Below are 15,428 nucleotides of genomic sequence, written 5' to 3'. Positions count from 1 at the left end.
AAAAATGGATCACTAGAATTCTTGCCAAACATTTAACCTATTCTAATCAGGGGAAGTAGTAATCAGAAGTCTCCAGGTTATGGGTCATTCTACAAAACAAAGAGCCTAAATTTTATAAAATGCCTAATGTATGAAAGAACTGCAAGTTACAATAAAGAAACCCAACAACTATAGTCCATATAACCTTTGATTAAATTATGAATCATAAACAGTAAAAATAAAGAAGGTTTTAGAGATAAAACTGGGCGTGTTTAAATATAGGTATTAATTTAAAACAATGTATCAGGTGCTGGAGAGTTGGCTTGATGGTTAATAACTGCTATGAAACAATCCTTTTCTACATTATGAATATGTATTGCTCTCATTGGTTAATAAAAAAACTAACAGGCTGGTAGCTGAACAGGAAGTTAGGCAGGAAAGCCAAACTGAGAATGATGGGAAGGAGGGTAAAGTCAGGGATACACCAGCCAGGCACTGAAAAATAACAGGACGTATGGAAATGAGTTAACAAGCCATGAGCCACATGGCAATACAAAGAGTAACAGAAATGGGTTAATTCAAATGTAAGATGTAAGGCCCTACATGGACCCCGGAGGCACCTTGAGCAAGCCTGAAGCTGTTGGCCAGAACTTCTTGCCCCAGAGCTGCTATTGGTACTCTTCCTGCTTTGCTAACACACAACTGGCGGGGAGTAAATAAACCTGAATATCCTGTTATTTTCCACTGTGCTGTAAGTCAGTATATAAGCCCACTCCATCCCCTCAATAAATGGTATTCAGCATTCGGCATTCCAACATTGCCATTGGACGAATGACCCGTTGTCTTATCTCTTATTTCAAACTCTAGGCCTTCACCCTATTCCTGGAACAGATCATAGCTCTGGCACTACAGTAAAAGTTAGCTAGTAACAAGCCTGAACTATTGGCTGAGCATTTATAAGTAATATTAAGCCTCTGGGTTATTTGGGAACCAGCGGTCAGGACAAGAAATGTCCAATTACAAAGAACTGGCTGCTATTCTAAAGGATTTGTGTTTGGCTCTAGAACCCACACAGTGGCTCACAACCATCTACAACTGAGGTCCTAAAGGATCTAACACCCTATTCTGGCCTTTGAGGGCACCAGGCATGCAAGTAGTCCACAGACATACATGCAGGCAAAACACCCATACACATAAAATATAGTTTAATTTTAAACGACAGCATCAAAGGTAGATTAATAGCATTGTAATTATGTGGGAAAATGGCTCTTATTCCTTGGTGATAAATTTTGATATCAAATTTGGTCACAAATCATATGCCATTTGTTTTCAAATGATTCAGAGACATTAAAAAAAAAATGCTACAGCAACAAGATGTTAATTGCTCAACGCACAGAAAGGATGCCCACTCAGCATACTTTCTTCATCTTCCTGCCTTCTTACATGTAATCCAAGCTGACCTTGAAATCCTAATCCTCCTGAATCAGCTTCCCAAGTGCTGGAACTCTTAATTTCCTTTTTACTTTCTTAGTTGTGGGCAAAGTAAAAGAAATTAGAGAGAGAAATCAATTTTTTTCATCAACTTTAAGTCCACAGAAAACCACAGGCTAAAGTTAAATGTCAACATGAAATGAAGCAGGTGTGGTAGCACACAATTTTAATCCTAGTGACTGGGCAGGTAGAAGCAGATGGATGAGATGTTCAAGATCATTCTCAGCTACATAATTAAGTTGGAGACCAGCATGCTCTATATGAAGCTATACCTCAAAACAGCTACATTTAAAAAAAAAAAAAATCTAACGAGCAGACAGTAATTTACAATATCAGATTTCAAAAACAAAAAAAGAGAGAGAAAGAAAAAGATTAGACATACAAGCCTGAAATCACTTACAGGTAAGTTAAAAACATTTTCTGGTGACTCCTGTCCTCCTGTTTCATATATCATCCCTGGAACAGCCAGTTGTTCAAAATATGCTTCTAAATGATCATCATAAAACTCTTCATCATTAATATCATCATCTGTTGATAAAGTAGAATGAAAAATAAAACAGATTTTCAAGTAGGAACTGAATTTTTAATCACAAAGACTGATAAAACATAAACAGGACAGTGGATGACAAGGTTTTATGCTTAGCATAAGATACTATCATAAAGCCAGGTGAAATAGTGTATATCTATAAATTCCTAGCACTTAGAAGACAGGAACAGAAAATGATTGCAAACTCGAGGCTACCCCAGCCTACAGAGCAAGTTTCAGGACAGTTACAGCTACAGGAGAGTCTGTCTCAAAAAACAGAGAAGTGGAGGGGGAGGGTTTAGGATACAACTCAGTGGTAGAGTGTCTAACATGGAGAAGGTCCAACGTTGAAGACCCAGGACCACAGCAGTAGAGAAAAAAAACAAGAAAGGCAGAAAGAGAGTGAGCAAGCAAGAGAGAATGACTTAGTTATCTGTGAAGCAGAAGGACCATGGGCTCAAAGCCAGTGCGAGCTACACAGCAAGACCTTTTCACTCAAAAATTAAATAAAAATAAAAACTATGCTGGGTGTGGCAAGCCACGCCTTTAATGCCAACACTTAGGAACCAGAGGCAGTAGATCGGTGATGAGTTTCTGGGCAGTTATGATCTACGGAATTCTAGACCAGCCTACAAAGTGAGAACCTGTCTCCAAACAAACAAATAGGCCTGCCACTCAGAATAGTGAACAGAGTCTTGTTAAAGGAAAAAGGGGGGAGGGGCAGAGATAACCCAATTGTATAATGAATACTACAATACACACAAAAAGTGAAGTGGTAAAGGAAAGGCAGGAAACACCAGTCATTCTGTAGTACCAGAGCAATCTTCCAGATTTGTCAGCGTTAAAAGTTTCTCGTTTTCTAATAAGCTGATACGGCTGAAATCACTGTTTGGAGTCTTGTCTTCAAGATGCTTCCTAGCATCAGGCATGACAATCTAAAAGGAAACAAATGGTAGAAGGCAACAAAAAAAGACCAATCTGCAATCCAGTTAATAAGTGAAATATACAGGTTACTCAATGAACAATTCTGGGCTTTTCATGGATGAATAAGGTCCCTTCTTGCCCTACTCTACTTCCCTGCATTAACCTACCTTAAAATGCAGGGCCCTACCAAACCACCTCCACAGCTTACAAATACAGTAATATGGTTAATACACCACACAACTGAATTTGGACAATACAAGGCCTGTTACTAGGAGTGAATGCACTAAGAAAGCTAGAGTAAATAACCTTAATCCAAGCATTTTTTAGGACTACTTATTTCTCTTCCTTCCAACCTAAGGACCAGTTAACACTACAGGGCACCAGCAACGTACCAAAAGCAGTTAAGGCCCAGAATGAAAATTTAACACTTCCTGGTGTCACTTATTTCACACCAATATTTTATATTAAAACAACAGATACCAATTTAAGAGTTAATTGTAAAATATACCTAATTTCAAGATTAAAAACATTGCATGTATACAAAGATAGGACTCAGCTAACACAGTAAATGCCTAAGGCACAAGCTGGTGCCAGAACAACTTTTACTTGATTTGATTTGAATTTTTTTTCTTTTTGAGACAGGGTCTCACTATGTGGCTGGCTTAAAATTTGCTATATGAAACAGGCTGGTCCAAGCACTGGGACCAATGGCAAGCACCACCACATCCAGAGAGAACTACTTTTGATTCCAGCACTCTGGCTCCTGGTCAGGGAGTAGAGACAGTTCTAACTCATGCTCGAAAATTAAATAAAAATAGAAATAAAAAATAATTCAGCCAGGCAGTGGTGGCAGTCAACTTTAATCCCAGCACTCTGAAGGCAGAGGCATCACTGTGAGTTTGAGGTCAGCCGTTTACAAAGTGAGTTCCAGGACAGCCTGAACTGTTTCACAGAGAAAGCCTGTCTCGAAAAAAAGAAAGCAAACAAACAAACAAACAAACAAAAATGCTGAGTATGGCAGCCTTTAATGCCAACACACTTATGAGGCAAAGGGAAGCAGATCTCTCTCAGTGAGTTCAAGGCCAACCTCCTCTACATATCAAGTTCCAATACAGCCAGGACTACAGAGAGACCTTGTCTCAAAAAACAAACAAACAAACAAACAAAAAAGAGTAGAGAAAGGAATCTGAACCCCTGGCATGCATGCACTCATTGGTCTCTGTTCCTGAGAATGGATTTCAAATAAGCAGCCCACTCAAGCTCCTGCTGCTGTAAATTCCCAGTTATAATAGGTTATAATGTGGAACTGTGAGCTAATATAAACTCTTCCTCCCTTGTTTTATTAGGGTATTTACCACAGCAATATGGAAAGGAACTAGGACAGAGACTTCCCATATAGCCCAAGCTGGCCCCAAACACATAGCAACCTTCCCAGCCAGTCTCCCAAGTGCTAGGAACATAGGGATAGACCAAGCACTGCTAAATTTCCAATTTTGCTACAAAAGTTCTATTATGTACAAGCTTGTGTGTGTATGTGTGTGTGTGTGTGTGTGTGTGTGTGTGTGTGTGTATGATATATAGAGAGAGCAATATGAACTTCTACTCCATTACAGAACTCCAGACATTGATAACAAATATATAAAAATTTACCTTGTGTTCTTGATTATTCATCCATGATTTTAAGTGAAAATCAAGGCCTGAGTCTATAAGAAACAACAAAATTTGAGGAGTCATTATTTTTCAACACATTTATACTTATAAGCAACAAATAAATGAACTAAACATTTTAATCTTGAAACAAAATAGAAGCACATTCAGATGATAATACAGGAATCTGTCACTAGCCAGCTAAACTTTTAAAACTATTAGGATGGGATATCATAAAGTTACACATGTGCCATGAAGCTTGATTGAATATCAATCTAACTGTATGTAAAACTAATTGATGGGGAATATCTTTTTGTGTGCCATGAATGTATGTTTCTCTCATTGGTTGATGAGTAAAGCTGTTTCGGCCAATGGACAAGCAGGATGTAGCCAGGCAGGAAGTATAGTCAGGGCTACCAAACTGAAAGAATGCTGGGAAGAGGAACACAAGAGAGTGAGTCTAGAGGGAGAGAGAGACACCATGTAGCTGGTGAGGAAGAGACCTGGGCATCACCAGTAAACCAAGACCATGTAGAGATACACAGATTAATAGAAATGGGTTAATAATCAAGAGAGAGCTAGCCAATAAGAAGTCTGAACCATCAGCCAAAGTATAAGCCTCTGTGTGTTTATCTGGGACTAAACAGCAGTGGGACTGGGTAGGACAAAAACTTCTGTCCACAGCTAATATTTTTGTCAAAAAATTTAGCAATGGGGAGAGAAATGACACCACATAAGCTAACAGACAAATCCAAATACAGAAATAAGATATAAACAGAGCTCCCTTATTTCAACAAGCCTGGGCTGCCAGGCTAGAGCATAAGTAAGATTTAAGTTTACCAACCAGTAATAGCACTATGACCATACAAGAAAAGGTTAGTACACTTAGAGATCTAGTCTAAAATATATAGAAGGAAATAATACTTGAAATTTTACAGTGTCAGAGATAATCATGATAAATAAAGTACTGGAGTATAGCTCCACGGCCAGTGCTTGCTGAGCATGTGTGAGCCCTGAGTTTGAGCCCCAAGCTCCCTCACCAGGAGTCAGAGGTTTGGCTCTACCATGTACTCCCACCACAACAGCCATCTAGTCAGGCCCACAGCAATGCAACCAGCCACACGTGGACCAAGGTCACCTAAACCAGGCATTTGTCACAAATAAACAGTTTGATTACTACATCTGCTGAGTCTATTTTAACATTTTGAATGCTGACAAACTGATTTGAAAAGCAGCTGCACTATTTTCTTTATCTTTTTTTTTGGGGGGGGGGGTCTGTTTTCTTTATTTTTGAGACAGTGCCTCACTATGTAAGTCCTGACTGTTCTGGAACTTGCTCTGTAGACTCATCTGGCTTCAAACTCAGAGATTCCCCAGCCTCTGCTTCCTCATACTGGAATTAAAGATGTGTACCACCACGTCCAGCCAGCATTTTCCATTTCTACCATGAAGTATACATTTTAATATCTACTTTAAAATGCAATTTTAAAGAGGGAGAGGAATCTGGTTGGGATATAATATATAAGAGAAGAATAAATAAATTCTTTTAAAGATTTAAAAACTAAAAACAAAATAATTAAATCATTTAATAAATTTTAAAAAATTTAAATGACTCACCTTTGAGTGTTTCAAAAGTATAAACTTGACTGTCTTAGAAACAACTTGCTTCAGAATTTCTAATTCATCCATTATGCTAATACAAAAGTAAGTTGATGTTGGGAGAAGCAAAAGTAAAAAGAGTACCAGCACTATACTTACTCTAAACATAAGCATGCTCACTATCAACAGCATGGTTTCCAGGGCAAAGGAGATCCATGTTTATCACAGGACAGAAACATAAAACTGATATCACCAAGCAAAGGACAGGGAATTAAAACTATTAAAATGTATACACATCCTACCTGGTACTTGTTCCAGAGGGGAAATTTCATCCAAAAGATGCTGACACTGATCAGATGTTGTAGTGTTAACTTGCTTCTCTGCTGTTCTTGGTGTCATGGGAGCAAGTGACACATGGGCACTTTCTATGTAGTTCTTTTTCCTTGAGGCAGAACTTTTTGAAGGAGTAGAATTATGGAAAATGTTAATTACCTTAGGTAAATCTATAAAATGTCTATCAATCAGTTTTGCATTTCATCTTTCAAAAAGGAAAATAGATATAGTGAGATAAAAACTGAGTTGAGCCAGGCAGTGGTGGCGCACGCCTTTAATCCCAAAACTCGGGAGGCAGAAGCAGGCAGATCTCTGTGAGTTTGAGAATAGCCTGGTCTTCAAGAGCTAGTTCCAGGACAGGCTCCACAGAGTAACCCTACCTTGAAAATACTAAAAAAAGAAAGAAAAGAAAAAGAAAAAAAGACTGAGTCCAGCCTGGAAATGCAACTGAAGATACACTCTAGGGATGAGATTCGCTTGCTGGTCCTGTGGTGCACAGTTCCCCAGATCCAAACAGAGTAGTATCTCTCTGCTACTCTGCCTCTCCAGAGGAAAACTTTCTTCTCTACCACAAAAATACACCAAGGAAAAAATCCCAGCCTTCTACAACTGAGTTACACTTACAGATACTAACAGTATGCTTGCCAAAACAGCAAATCTCTCAATTAATAAAGGTTCTGTAGTTGTTTTGCTTTTTGTTATGATAAAGAGTCTTCTCACTAGGTTCTTGGTTGCCCTGGAAATTGCATGCAGACCTGGCTGGCCTGGACTTCTGATATTCCTGTTCCTACCTCCCAAGTGCTGGGATTATAGTATGGAATTATAGTATGCCACCATTACTGAGAAATAAAGGTTTCACAAGTTTAATTCTATTCCTACCTCTGTTTTTACACCTAACTTTCTATCTGCTTTTACAGTTTGGCATGCAGATGAAATACTTCATGCAAACAGTAATTTTCCTTCCAACCTACTATCTTCTGGGTCTACAACAGCTCACCATGGTGGTACAGAAAGTGCAGAAAGACCCACAGGGAAAAATCCCCAAGTGCAACAAATATACCATTTGATAGAGACCAAGGGCCAAGCTTAAACTGAGTCAGGGAATCAATAAAGGACCAACAAAAAGAACACAGAAACGTTAAGCTTTAAGTTAAAGAGTTAACAGCCCTTCTGTGCTTCCATATACCTTTGCCCTAACTACAATTTACTTCCTATTTTCCTCTATCCCTTTAATTAAAGTCCCCATATAGTACATACCTCCAGCTTAAACCAACGTACACTACCAGGCAGTGGTGGCACACACCTTTAATCCCAGCACTCAGGAGGCAGAGGCAGGTGAATCTCTGTGAGTTCAAGGCCAGCCTGGTCTACAAAGCTACACAGAAAAACCCTGTCTCAAAAATAAATAAATAAATAAATAAATAAATAAATAAAGCACGCTCATAGATAATACAGGCAAACCCACCTCAATGAAAGAGGGCAGAGGTAGTTGGGCAGTAGTGGCACACACCCTTAATCCCAGCACTCAAGAGGCAGAGGCAAGCAGCTCTCTGAGTTCAAGGCTAGCCTGGGCTACACAGAAAAAAATGAAAAAAAAAGAAAGAGGGAGGAAGTGGTGAAGGGAAAGAGGGAGGGAGGGTGGGAAGGAAGGAGTGACTTTGGTGACCTTCCTAATAACCGCCTATATTTTTTATTTTCTCAATGACTATGTTTCATTTACAGTCAGAAAAAAAATGTAAAGGCTAAAGATGTAATTAAAAGATGTAAAGGAAGGGTCTTACAGATGCTAAGTAGTAGAACTTACTCATCACCCTGAAAGCTGAGTTGTAATTTTTCTCTTGGTTCAATGTTGTCACTCTGGCAACTGGGAGAACAGACAGAAGGAACTGAAAGCCTTCCTTCAATTAAGTATGACTCCTGGACATCCAGACACCTATACAAAATTGTTAAGAATTAAATTATTTACAACTAAAATTTACCTTGTTAGGTTAAAGATAGTCTTGTTTTGGGGGTTTTGTTTTGTTTTTTGGTAGAGTGCTTACCTAAATGCACAAAACCCTGGGTTTGATCCTAATACTCTGGGCATGGTGGTAGAAGCTTATAATACCATAGGAAGTCCAGAAAACCAAGGTCATCCTGAGCTACAGTAAGTTTAAGGCCAGCCTGAGACATGAGACCTGTCTCAAAATTAACTAGCCACCATCAAATAAAAACACACAGGAGCCCCACTGTTCAAAGTTATCTTTTAGAGAATTACCACAGCACCTGTATCCCACAGGTAAGATGTTATCCTTCATCAAATGATCAGGTTGAAAAGAGATTGAAGTCAAATACCTAAGCATAGTCAGATTTTACACATTGTCCAGACCATACATGAAATCATGTGTGAAAACTACACACACCACATCTACTAGAGTACTATAAATAAATAAAATGTACTTAGCCAAACTTATTCAGCTGTAAAACTAGAATAAGAAAAATAAAAAATAAAAAGCTGGTTTGGTTCCTAAGAATAAGAAACTTGATCTGGCTGGGCATGGTGGCACACTCCTTTGATCCCAGCACTTGGGAGACAGAGGCAGGTACATCTCTGTAAATTTGAGGCCAGCCTGGTCTACAGAGTTTCAGGACAGTAAGGGCTGATACACAGAGAAACCCTGTCTCAAACCCTCCCCACCAAAAAAAAGAGAAAGAAATCTGATGTGATGGACACAAGCTCTGTCACTTCAGAAGCTCACAGCATGGGCTAGGAACATAGATAAGTGAGTGGTAAAGCGCTGGCCTGACATGTACAAGGTCCCCAGTTCAATCCACAGTGAACACTACAAGAAGAAAAACAAAGCCAGAAGCATTCCACACAGTTTACCAGTCTCCTTGTGTGGCTAACAAACACAATTCACAGAGGTCTTTTCAGACATAGTCTTGAACATAAAACAGGAAAACATATAAAAGTAGTAGACTGACAAATAAGAGAATGACAGTTACCCAGAGAAGCAGTAGGGAGCCGGAAACCCAAGCCCTAATAACACACTTCACACTCAGTATATCAAGGGTTTGTGAGCCTGGAAAAGGTGTTTGTTAAGTAAGTCTTACCTGTTGTCATTGCTAGGTCTGTTCCTGGCAAGTGTAGAAACAGCAATGGGCAGGCCAAAATTTGATGACAGAGTGACATTTTCCAAAACCTCACTATTACCAAGTAGTGAATTGGCTGAAAAACTTGGAAATGACTCTTCCGCTATACCTCGAAAATCTTCCATTTCACTGCAACAACAACATTTTTTTTAATATGTTGAATTTTCTATTACCATACCATTTTCCAATGATTAAAAGAACAAAGTCTCTTAAAAAAAAGAGAGAGATTTTTGCAACATCAGTAAGAAAGAATTCCTACTAACAGATCCTCCAAGCTAAAGTAAGTCTCAGAATACCTAGCTACTACAAGGCGTACACCTTTAATCCCAGCTCTCTATGAGTCAGCCTCTCTCTCTCTCTCTGAGGCCAGTCTGATCTACAATGTGAAACCCTGTCTTGAAAAAAAATTTGAGCCGGGCAGTGGTGGCACACACCTTTAATCCCAGAACTCAGGAGGCAGAAGCAGGCGGATCTCTGTGAGTTCCAGACCACTGGTCTACAAGAGCTAGCTCCAGGACAGTCTCTGAAGCAATACAAAGAAACACTGTCTCAAAAAATAAAACACACACACACACAAAGGAAAGAAAGAAAGAAAGAAAGAAAGAGAGAGAGAGAGAGAGAGAGAGAGAGAGGGAGGGAGGGAGGGAGGGAGGGAGGGAGGGAGGGAGGGAGGGAGGAAGGAAGGAAGGAAGGAAGGAAGGAAGGAAGAAAGAAAGGAAAAGAAAATGGACAGAGAAGATAAAAGAGCCTGAAGCTCTCCTTTTCCACTACATTTGATCCCATCCCTTCACCATGGCCCTATCAATCACTACAGCAAGCAGCCCCTCTTAAAACACCAAGTCCTCTCAGCATGATCCTTCCCATGTTGTACCTACTGCTAGGTCATTTTTTAAAATTCCCCCTCTACAGCCCCACACTCCCTGCTAACCCTTAGGCTGCGACCCCACCACTCTATGCTTCTTTTACTACATACTACCTCTCCTATAGGAATCACACCTGGCACCAGGAGGACCCATCCTCTCCTAATGCACTCCATTCAAACAGTACTTGTCAACTTTACCAGTGACTTCCCTGTTGCTGAATCCTAAGAAGCTACAGGCAACTTTTAGTCCTCACCATCTTTAACCTAACAGACTGGGATTCAGATGATTAGTCCTTCACTGAGAAATGATTTCACACTGGTCTCCTCTTGCTCCCCAAGCTGCTGCTTTTCTTTCTTCTGATCCCCAGGACTTACTTGCACAGATGGAGCACAGCCCTGCACCTCTTCCATCTGTATCTGAGTATCTGCCTTCAGTTTCAAAGCTTTAGATCCTATATTATATACCTCCAGCCTGGGTCTCTCCCCAGGCCCTACGTATTAGATATCTAAGAAGCACCCAAGTATACATAAGGATTCTGTGTCCTTCTCATCCCTTAAAAAAAAAAAAAAATCTACTCAATCTTCCCAACCAGAAAAAAATGACAACTCCAACCCTGACGTTAGTTATACCAAAAACCTTAGTCATTGAATTCTTCAGCCATCTAAATGTTATGCCCCATCAAATCTGAATGACCTCACTTTAAAAATACAACCTGAATCTTGCCACTCTTCCAGGTCTCTACTTTCCTCCATAGTCATTTCCTTTATTTTAAAGAGACTGGGTCTTAATATATAGCCCAAGCTTCACTGAACACACACCCTCCTGCCCCAGGCTCCCAAGCGCCAGGATTATTACAGGCACACACCACTCACTACACTTCTCTCAGTCCCTTTTTCTAATGATGTTTCTCTTCATTTCTACAAGCCATGTTCAAAGTTCTCCAACACTAGAATGCCAAAGGCAAAAAGGACACAATCTGCCTGACCGGATACCGCATTTCCAGCTACCTTCTTCTCACCTCCCTTCACAGCCTAGTGTCCAGGAGACCACTCCACAGTTCTGTCTCGTCTGACATCCTCTGCTTTTATCTGATCCTCATACATTAGTTTCCACACTTATTTAACACATGTTACACGTTACAAGTCTCAATCCAAATGGCCTTTGGGGTAAATACTGTCAGAAAGTAGGACTATCCCCTGGAAATTACAGACCTCCCCTGAAGCCAGTTAAACTCTTTAAACAGTACTCTAACAAAACACATAAACTGTGCAGTGCATTCCTGAGTGCAAGATCAATTTCCAAAACCTATCCTGAAACAGCCTAAATCTGACTCTAATATTGCCACCCACCTTAAAGACCTCCAGTTTCCATGCTGTCATCCTTACCACCTTACACATAGTAATTTAAAGGACCAAAATTCCTCAACTTTCCCACCTGGTCTGTCTCCCCACTCAGGCTTGTTCACATATCCTATAATATTCCCAAGTCTATATGCAACTCAGGGCCTACTTATCCCCCAGATAAGTGCATACCTATCTTTCCATGACTTTGACCTCAATTTGTTACCTTCTAAAGAAAGTGGTCTCTTATCAGATTTCCTTCCAGCCCCCACATCCTTCATCATCAGTTTCACAACCTGGAGAGCTCCAATCATTTTAATCTCTCCTGCTGTCTCAGTTGTCAATTTCTTTTTTTAATAATTCCACTTTATGTGCATTGGTGTTTTGCCTGCATGTGTAACTGTGTGAGTGCATCAGATCCTGACGGATTCCCTAGAACTGAAGTTACAGACAGTTGTGAGTTGCCAGATGGGAATTGAACCTGGGTCCTCTGGAAGAGCAGCCAGTACTCTTAGCCACTGAGTCATCTCTCCAGCCCCAGTTATCAACTTCTAAAGTTTCTAATTTCAAATGTCTCTCAGCCTGAGACTCAATGCTTATTCCCAATGCATTTTATGCCATCACACAAGTGTTCCAACTGTCCTGACTAACTATCCTTGTATGCCAATAATCCAGGAAGCTGAAGCAGGACTCGGGTTTCAGACCATCCTGGGCTACACAGCCAGTACTATGCTAGACAGAGCTACAGAGAAAGTGCCCGTATAAACAAAATTGAAAAAACAAGAAACACATGGCTCTTCATGTACAGGTATTTGCCACCAAACCTGACAACCTGAGTTGGCTCTTTAGGACCCGTATGATAGAAGGAGAGAATCAACTCCCACAGGTTATCCTCTGATATATGCATGCACACAAAATAAAAACAATAATAAAATTTCAAAGCTAAGCAAAACAAAACATCCCTAGAGCTTTCCTAGATGGGAAAAGGCCCTAATTCCCCTCAGTAATCCATTATCCACCATGTAATATGAAGAGAATACAATGCTATATTTTATTCTAATACTGTATTTTAAATAAGTAGCCACCTTTACAATTTCACTTGCTATTATCTCCCCCAACCCTCTATTACCCCCACCCCCGTTTTCCAAGACAGGGTTTCTCTGTGTAGCCCTGGCTATCCTAGAGCTCTCTTTGTAGACTACGCTGGTCATCCTGCCATTTTATTAAAAGAGTATAATGGTCTCAATATTCACATATGAGCTTAACACACATGTATTTCATAAATGACATTCATGGGTACATAAAAGATTACTTCCTGTGGTCATTACAGGTCTATGTCTACAGTCACATTTTAAAAGTACATCCTATGGAAGGAACCCCAAACACAGTCAAAGTTGCCAGCAATCATCGTTTAACTACTGGCACACAGTGATACATAATCAAAAGTAGGTAGACATTTTGTATATAACTTTTTAAAACTTACTGTGAACTTTGCCCACAAAGCTGTGATTTGAAGAGAAAGTTGGTTGGGGCAGATTGGAAATACCAGAAGCATGACCTCGAAATGGTAACTGCAAATGGAAGTACTGTCACATATAAAGGTGTCCTCCAAATGATTGCGTCCAAATGGGCATCATGTTTAACCACACAAAGTCTGAACCAAGAGCAAATCAAAAGGAAGGAGATGGTAAACAGTCTTTCCCTTTGCATTAGCTGTTACGAATTAAGTGTGAATGAAGCTCAGCAGACACGGGCTGACATAAAGAGCCCTCCCCTCGAAGCAAACAAAAACATTACTTCCAGGGTTCAAATCAGTCAAAAGGACGGGACTGCCCATCACAACACAGTCAAGCAGAGTCCAGAGCCCTTTGCAAGAAGCTCAGAGGCCATGTGTCCTCCCTCAGAAGTGGGCAGACACTAGCCCGATTGGAGGACACCAGGAAGCGGCCGCCCCAAAACCCACAGCCAGGCCGGGGGGCCTGGGCCACACGCGGGCACCTGATCTCACAGAGCAGCCCATGTCCCCACCAGACCAGGCCGTCACCGCGGCCGCCCAGAAGCCGCGGCGCGGGCCCAAATTGGGAGACCTGCCCTGTCCCTCGAGTCCACCGCAACGACGACCCTTCTCACCAGGCCAGGACCCCAGCCCCCAGACTCACGAGAGCAGGGAAAACGTCCGCGGAAGGGGCGGCCCCGCAGCGCTGCGAGTGCGCATGCGCACGCCGAGGCAGCCCGCGAGATCCCCGCCCTCCGGGAGCAAGGGGCGTGGCGTCGAAACCCGCACCAATTGGACAAGGCGTCGGGAAGGGGCCGGAAGAAGCCTGTGATTGGAGAGGACGGTGCATCCCTCGGTTTGAAGGCCGAAGCCGCGCAGTCTGCTTCTAGGCGCCGCCTTTAAAGTCTTGAAAAGAATAACTTAGTTTGAGATTGCCCAGGCACCCAAAGTCACCTGGGAAAACTCCCGGCAAAAATGTCCCCGCTGTTTTTTTCAGATCGCCATTTAGTAGATGCAGAAACTTCATGGTTTGCTTTCAACAAATCATTCCTTGGGATACACGTGTCGCGACAGCTAGTTACGCCAAATCGCCTAGGATAAAACTGGTACCAAGTTAGGATAAGGAAATGTCCTTAGCTGCCATTCTCCGTAGACCACGCAAATCCCATCATTGCGTACGCTCAGCATAAGCTCTTTATCTGAAAAATTCTATAATCTGCCTTAAAATATCAAACAGAATCTCAAAGGAGGTAAGGGCCCCTCTTTTCCCAATTCCTTAACGTCAAGTTTTTTTAATGTTTGAGAAACAAATGTTGGGCAATGGTGTCGCAGGTCTTTAATCTCAGCACTCGGGAAGCAGACTGGTGGATCTCTGAATTCAAAGCCAACCTGGTCTACAAAGAGAGGAGGTACAGAGAGAAACCCTGTACAGAAAAAAAGGAGGGTGAGGTGAGAATTAAACATAATAGAGACAGAAAATTAAAGTCAACAGGTCCTGTACCTGAGGTTAGCCTGGTGGGAAAAGACATTTACTTGATCATTTTCCTGTGTTCTCTAAAGCTTCCTGTGTGGTCACTTTTGGTTAACCTCTTCGGGGTTACTTTCCGGAAACAATACCTATTAATGGCACACATCCATAATCCCTGCGTTTGGCTGGCTGAGGAAGTAGGATACTGAGGAAGGATACTGTGCCCAAGGCCAAACAGCATGCACATACCAAGACACTGCATTTATTTATTCATTTGTTTATATATTTATTTATTTTGGTTTTTCGAGACAGGGTTTCTCTGTATTGCTTTGGAGCCTGTCCTGGGGCCCAGGCTGGACTCCAACTCAGATTCACCTGCCTCTGCCTCCCTAGTGCTGGGATTAAAGGTATGCTCCACCAACACCCAACTTGACACTGCTGTTTCTATCTATTATGTCTGGTCACACTTCTTTTCTCCCTTTTGCTTGTATATCGCTCACATTCAATAAAACTTCAGTATCAAAAACAAAACAACCCCGCCAGGCGGTGATGGCAGCAGGTGCCTTTAATTACAGCACTCAGGAGGCAGACACAGGGTGATGTATCAGTGAGTTCGAGGCCAGCCTGATAA

At 41.2% G+C, this 15,428-nt stretch overlaps 1 protein-coding gene across 1 annotated transcript in view; it reads right to left on the bottom strand.

The window, feature by feature from the left end:
• Positions 1–13,705, bottom strand: part of Cep192 (centrosomal protein 192) — a 69,183-nt gene extending 55,478 nt beyond the window's left edge. Inside the window, exons 1-7 of the mRNA XM_051201123.1 lie at positions 13,318–13,705; positions 9,593–9,760; positions 8,304–8,432; positions 6,469–6,620; positions 4,571–4,623; positions 2,811–2,931; positions 1,871–1,998 (exon numbers count right to left, since the gene is read on the bottom strand). Of these exons, the coding sequence (XP_051057080.1) occupies positions 1,871–1,998; positions 2,811–2,931; positions 4,571–4,623; positions 6,469–6,620; positions 8,304–8,432; positions 9,593–9,760; positions 13,318–13,544 (978 nt within the window). The 5' untranslated portion in view covers positions 13,545–13,705. The remainder of the gene's footprint in view (positions 1–1,870; positions 1,999–2,810; positions 2,932–4,570; positions 4,624–6,468; positions 6,621–8,303; positions 8,433–9,592; positions 9,761–13,317) is intronic.
• Positions 13,706–15,428: the final 1,723 nt, after the last annotated feature.

The sequence above is a fragment of the Phodopus roborovskii genome, unplaced genomic scaffold, assembly GCF_943737965.1.
Source record: "Phodopus roborovskii unplaced genomic scaffold, PHOROB, whole genome shotgun sequence".
Classification (NCBI taxonomy): Eukaryota; Metazoa; Chordata; class Mammalia; order Rodentia; family Cricetidae; genus Phodopus; species Phodopus roborovskii.
Note: the sequence above shows the minus strand (reverse complement) of the source record. Positions and strands in the feature narration are given on the sequence as shown.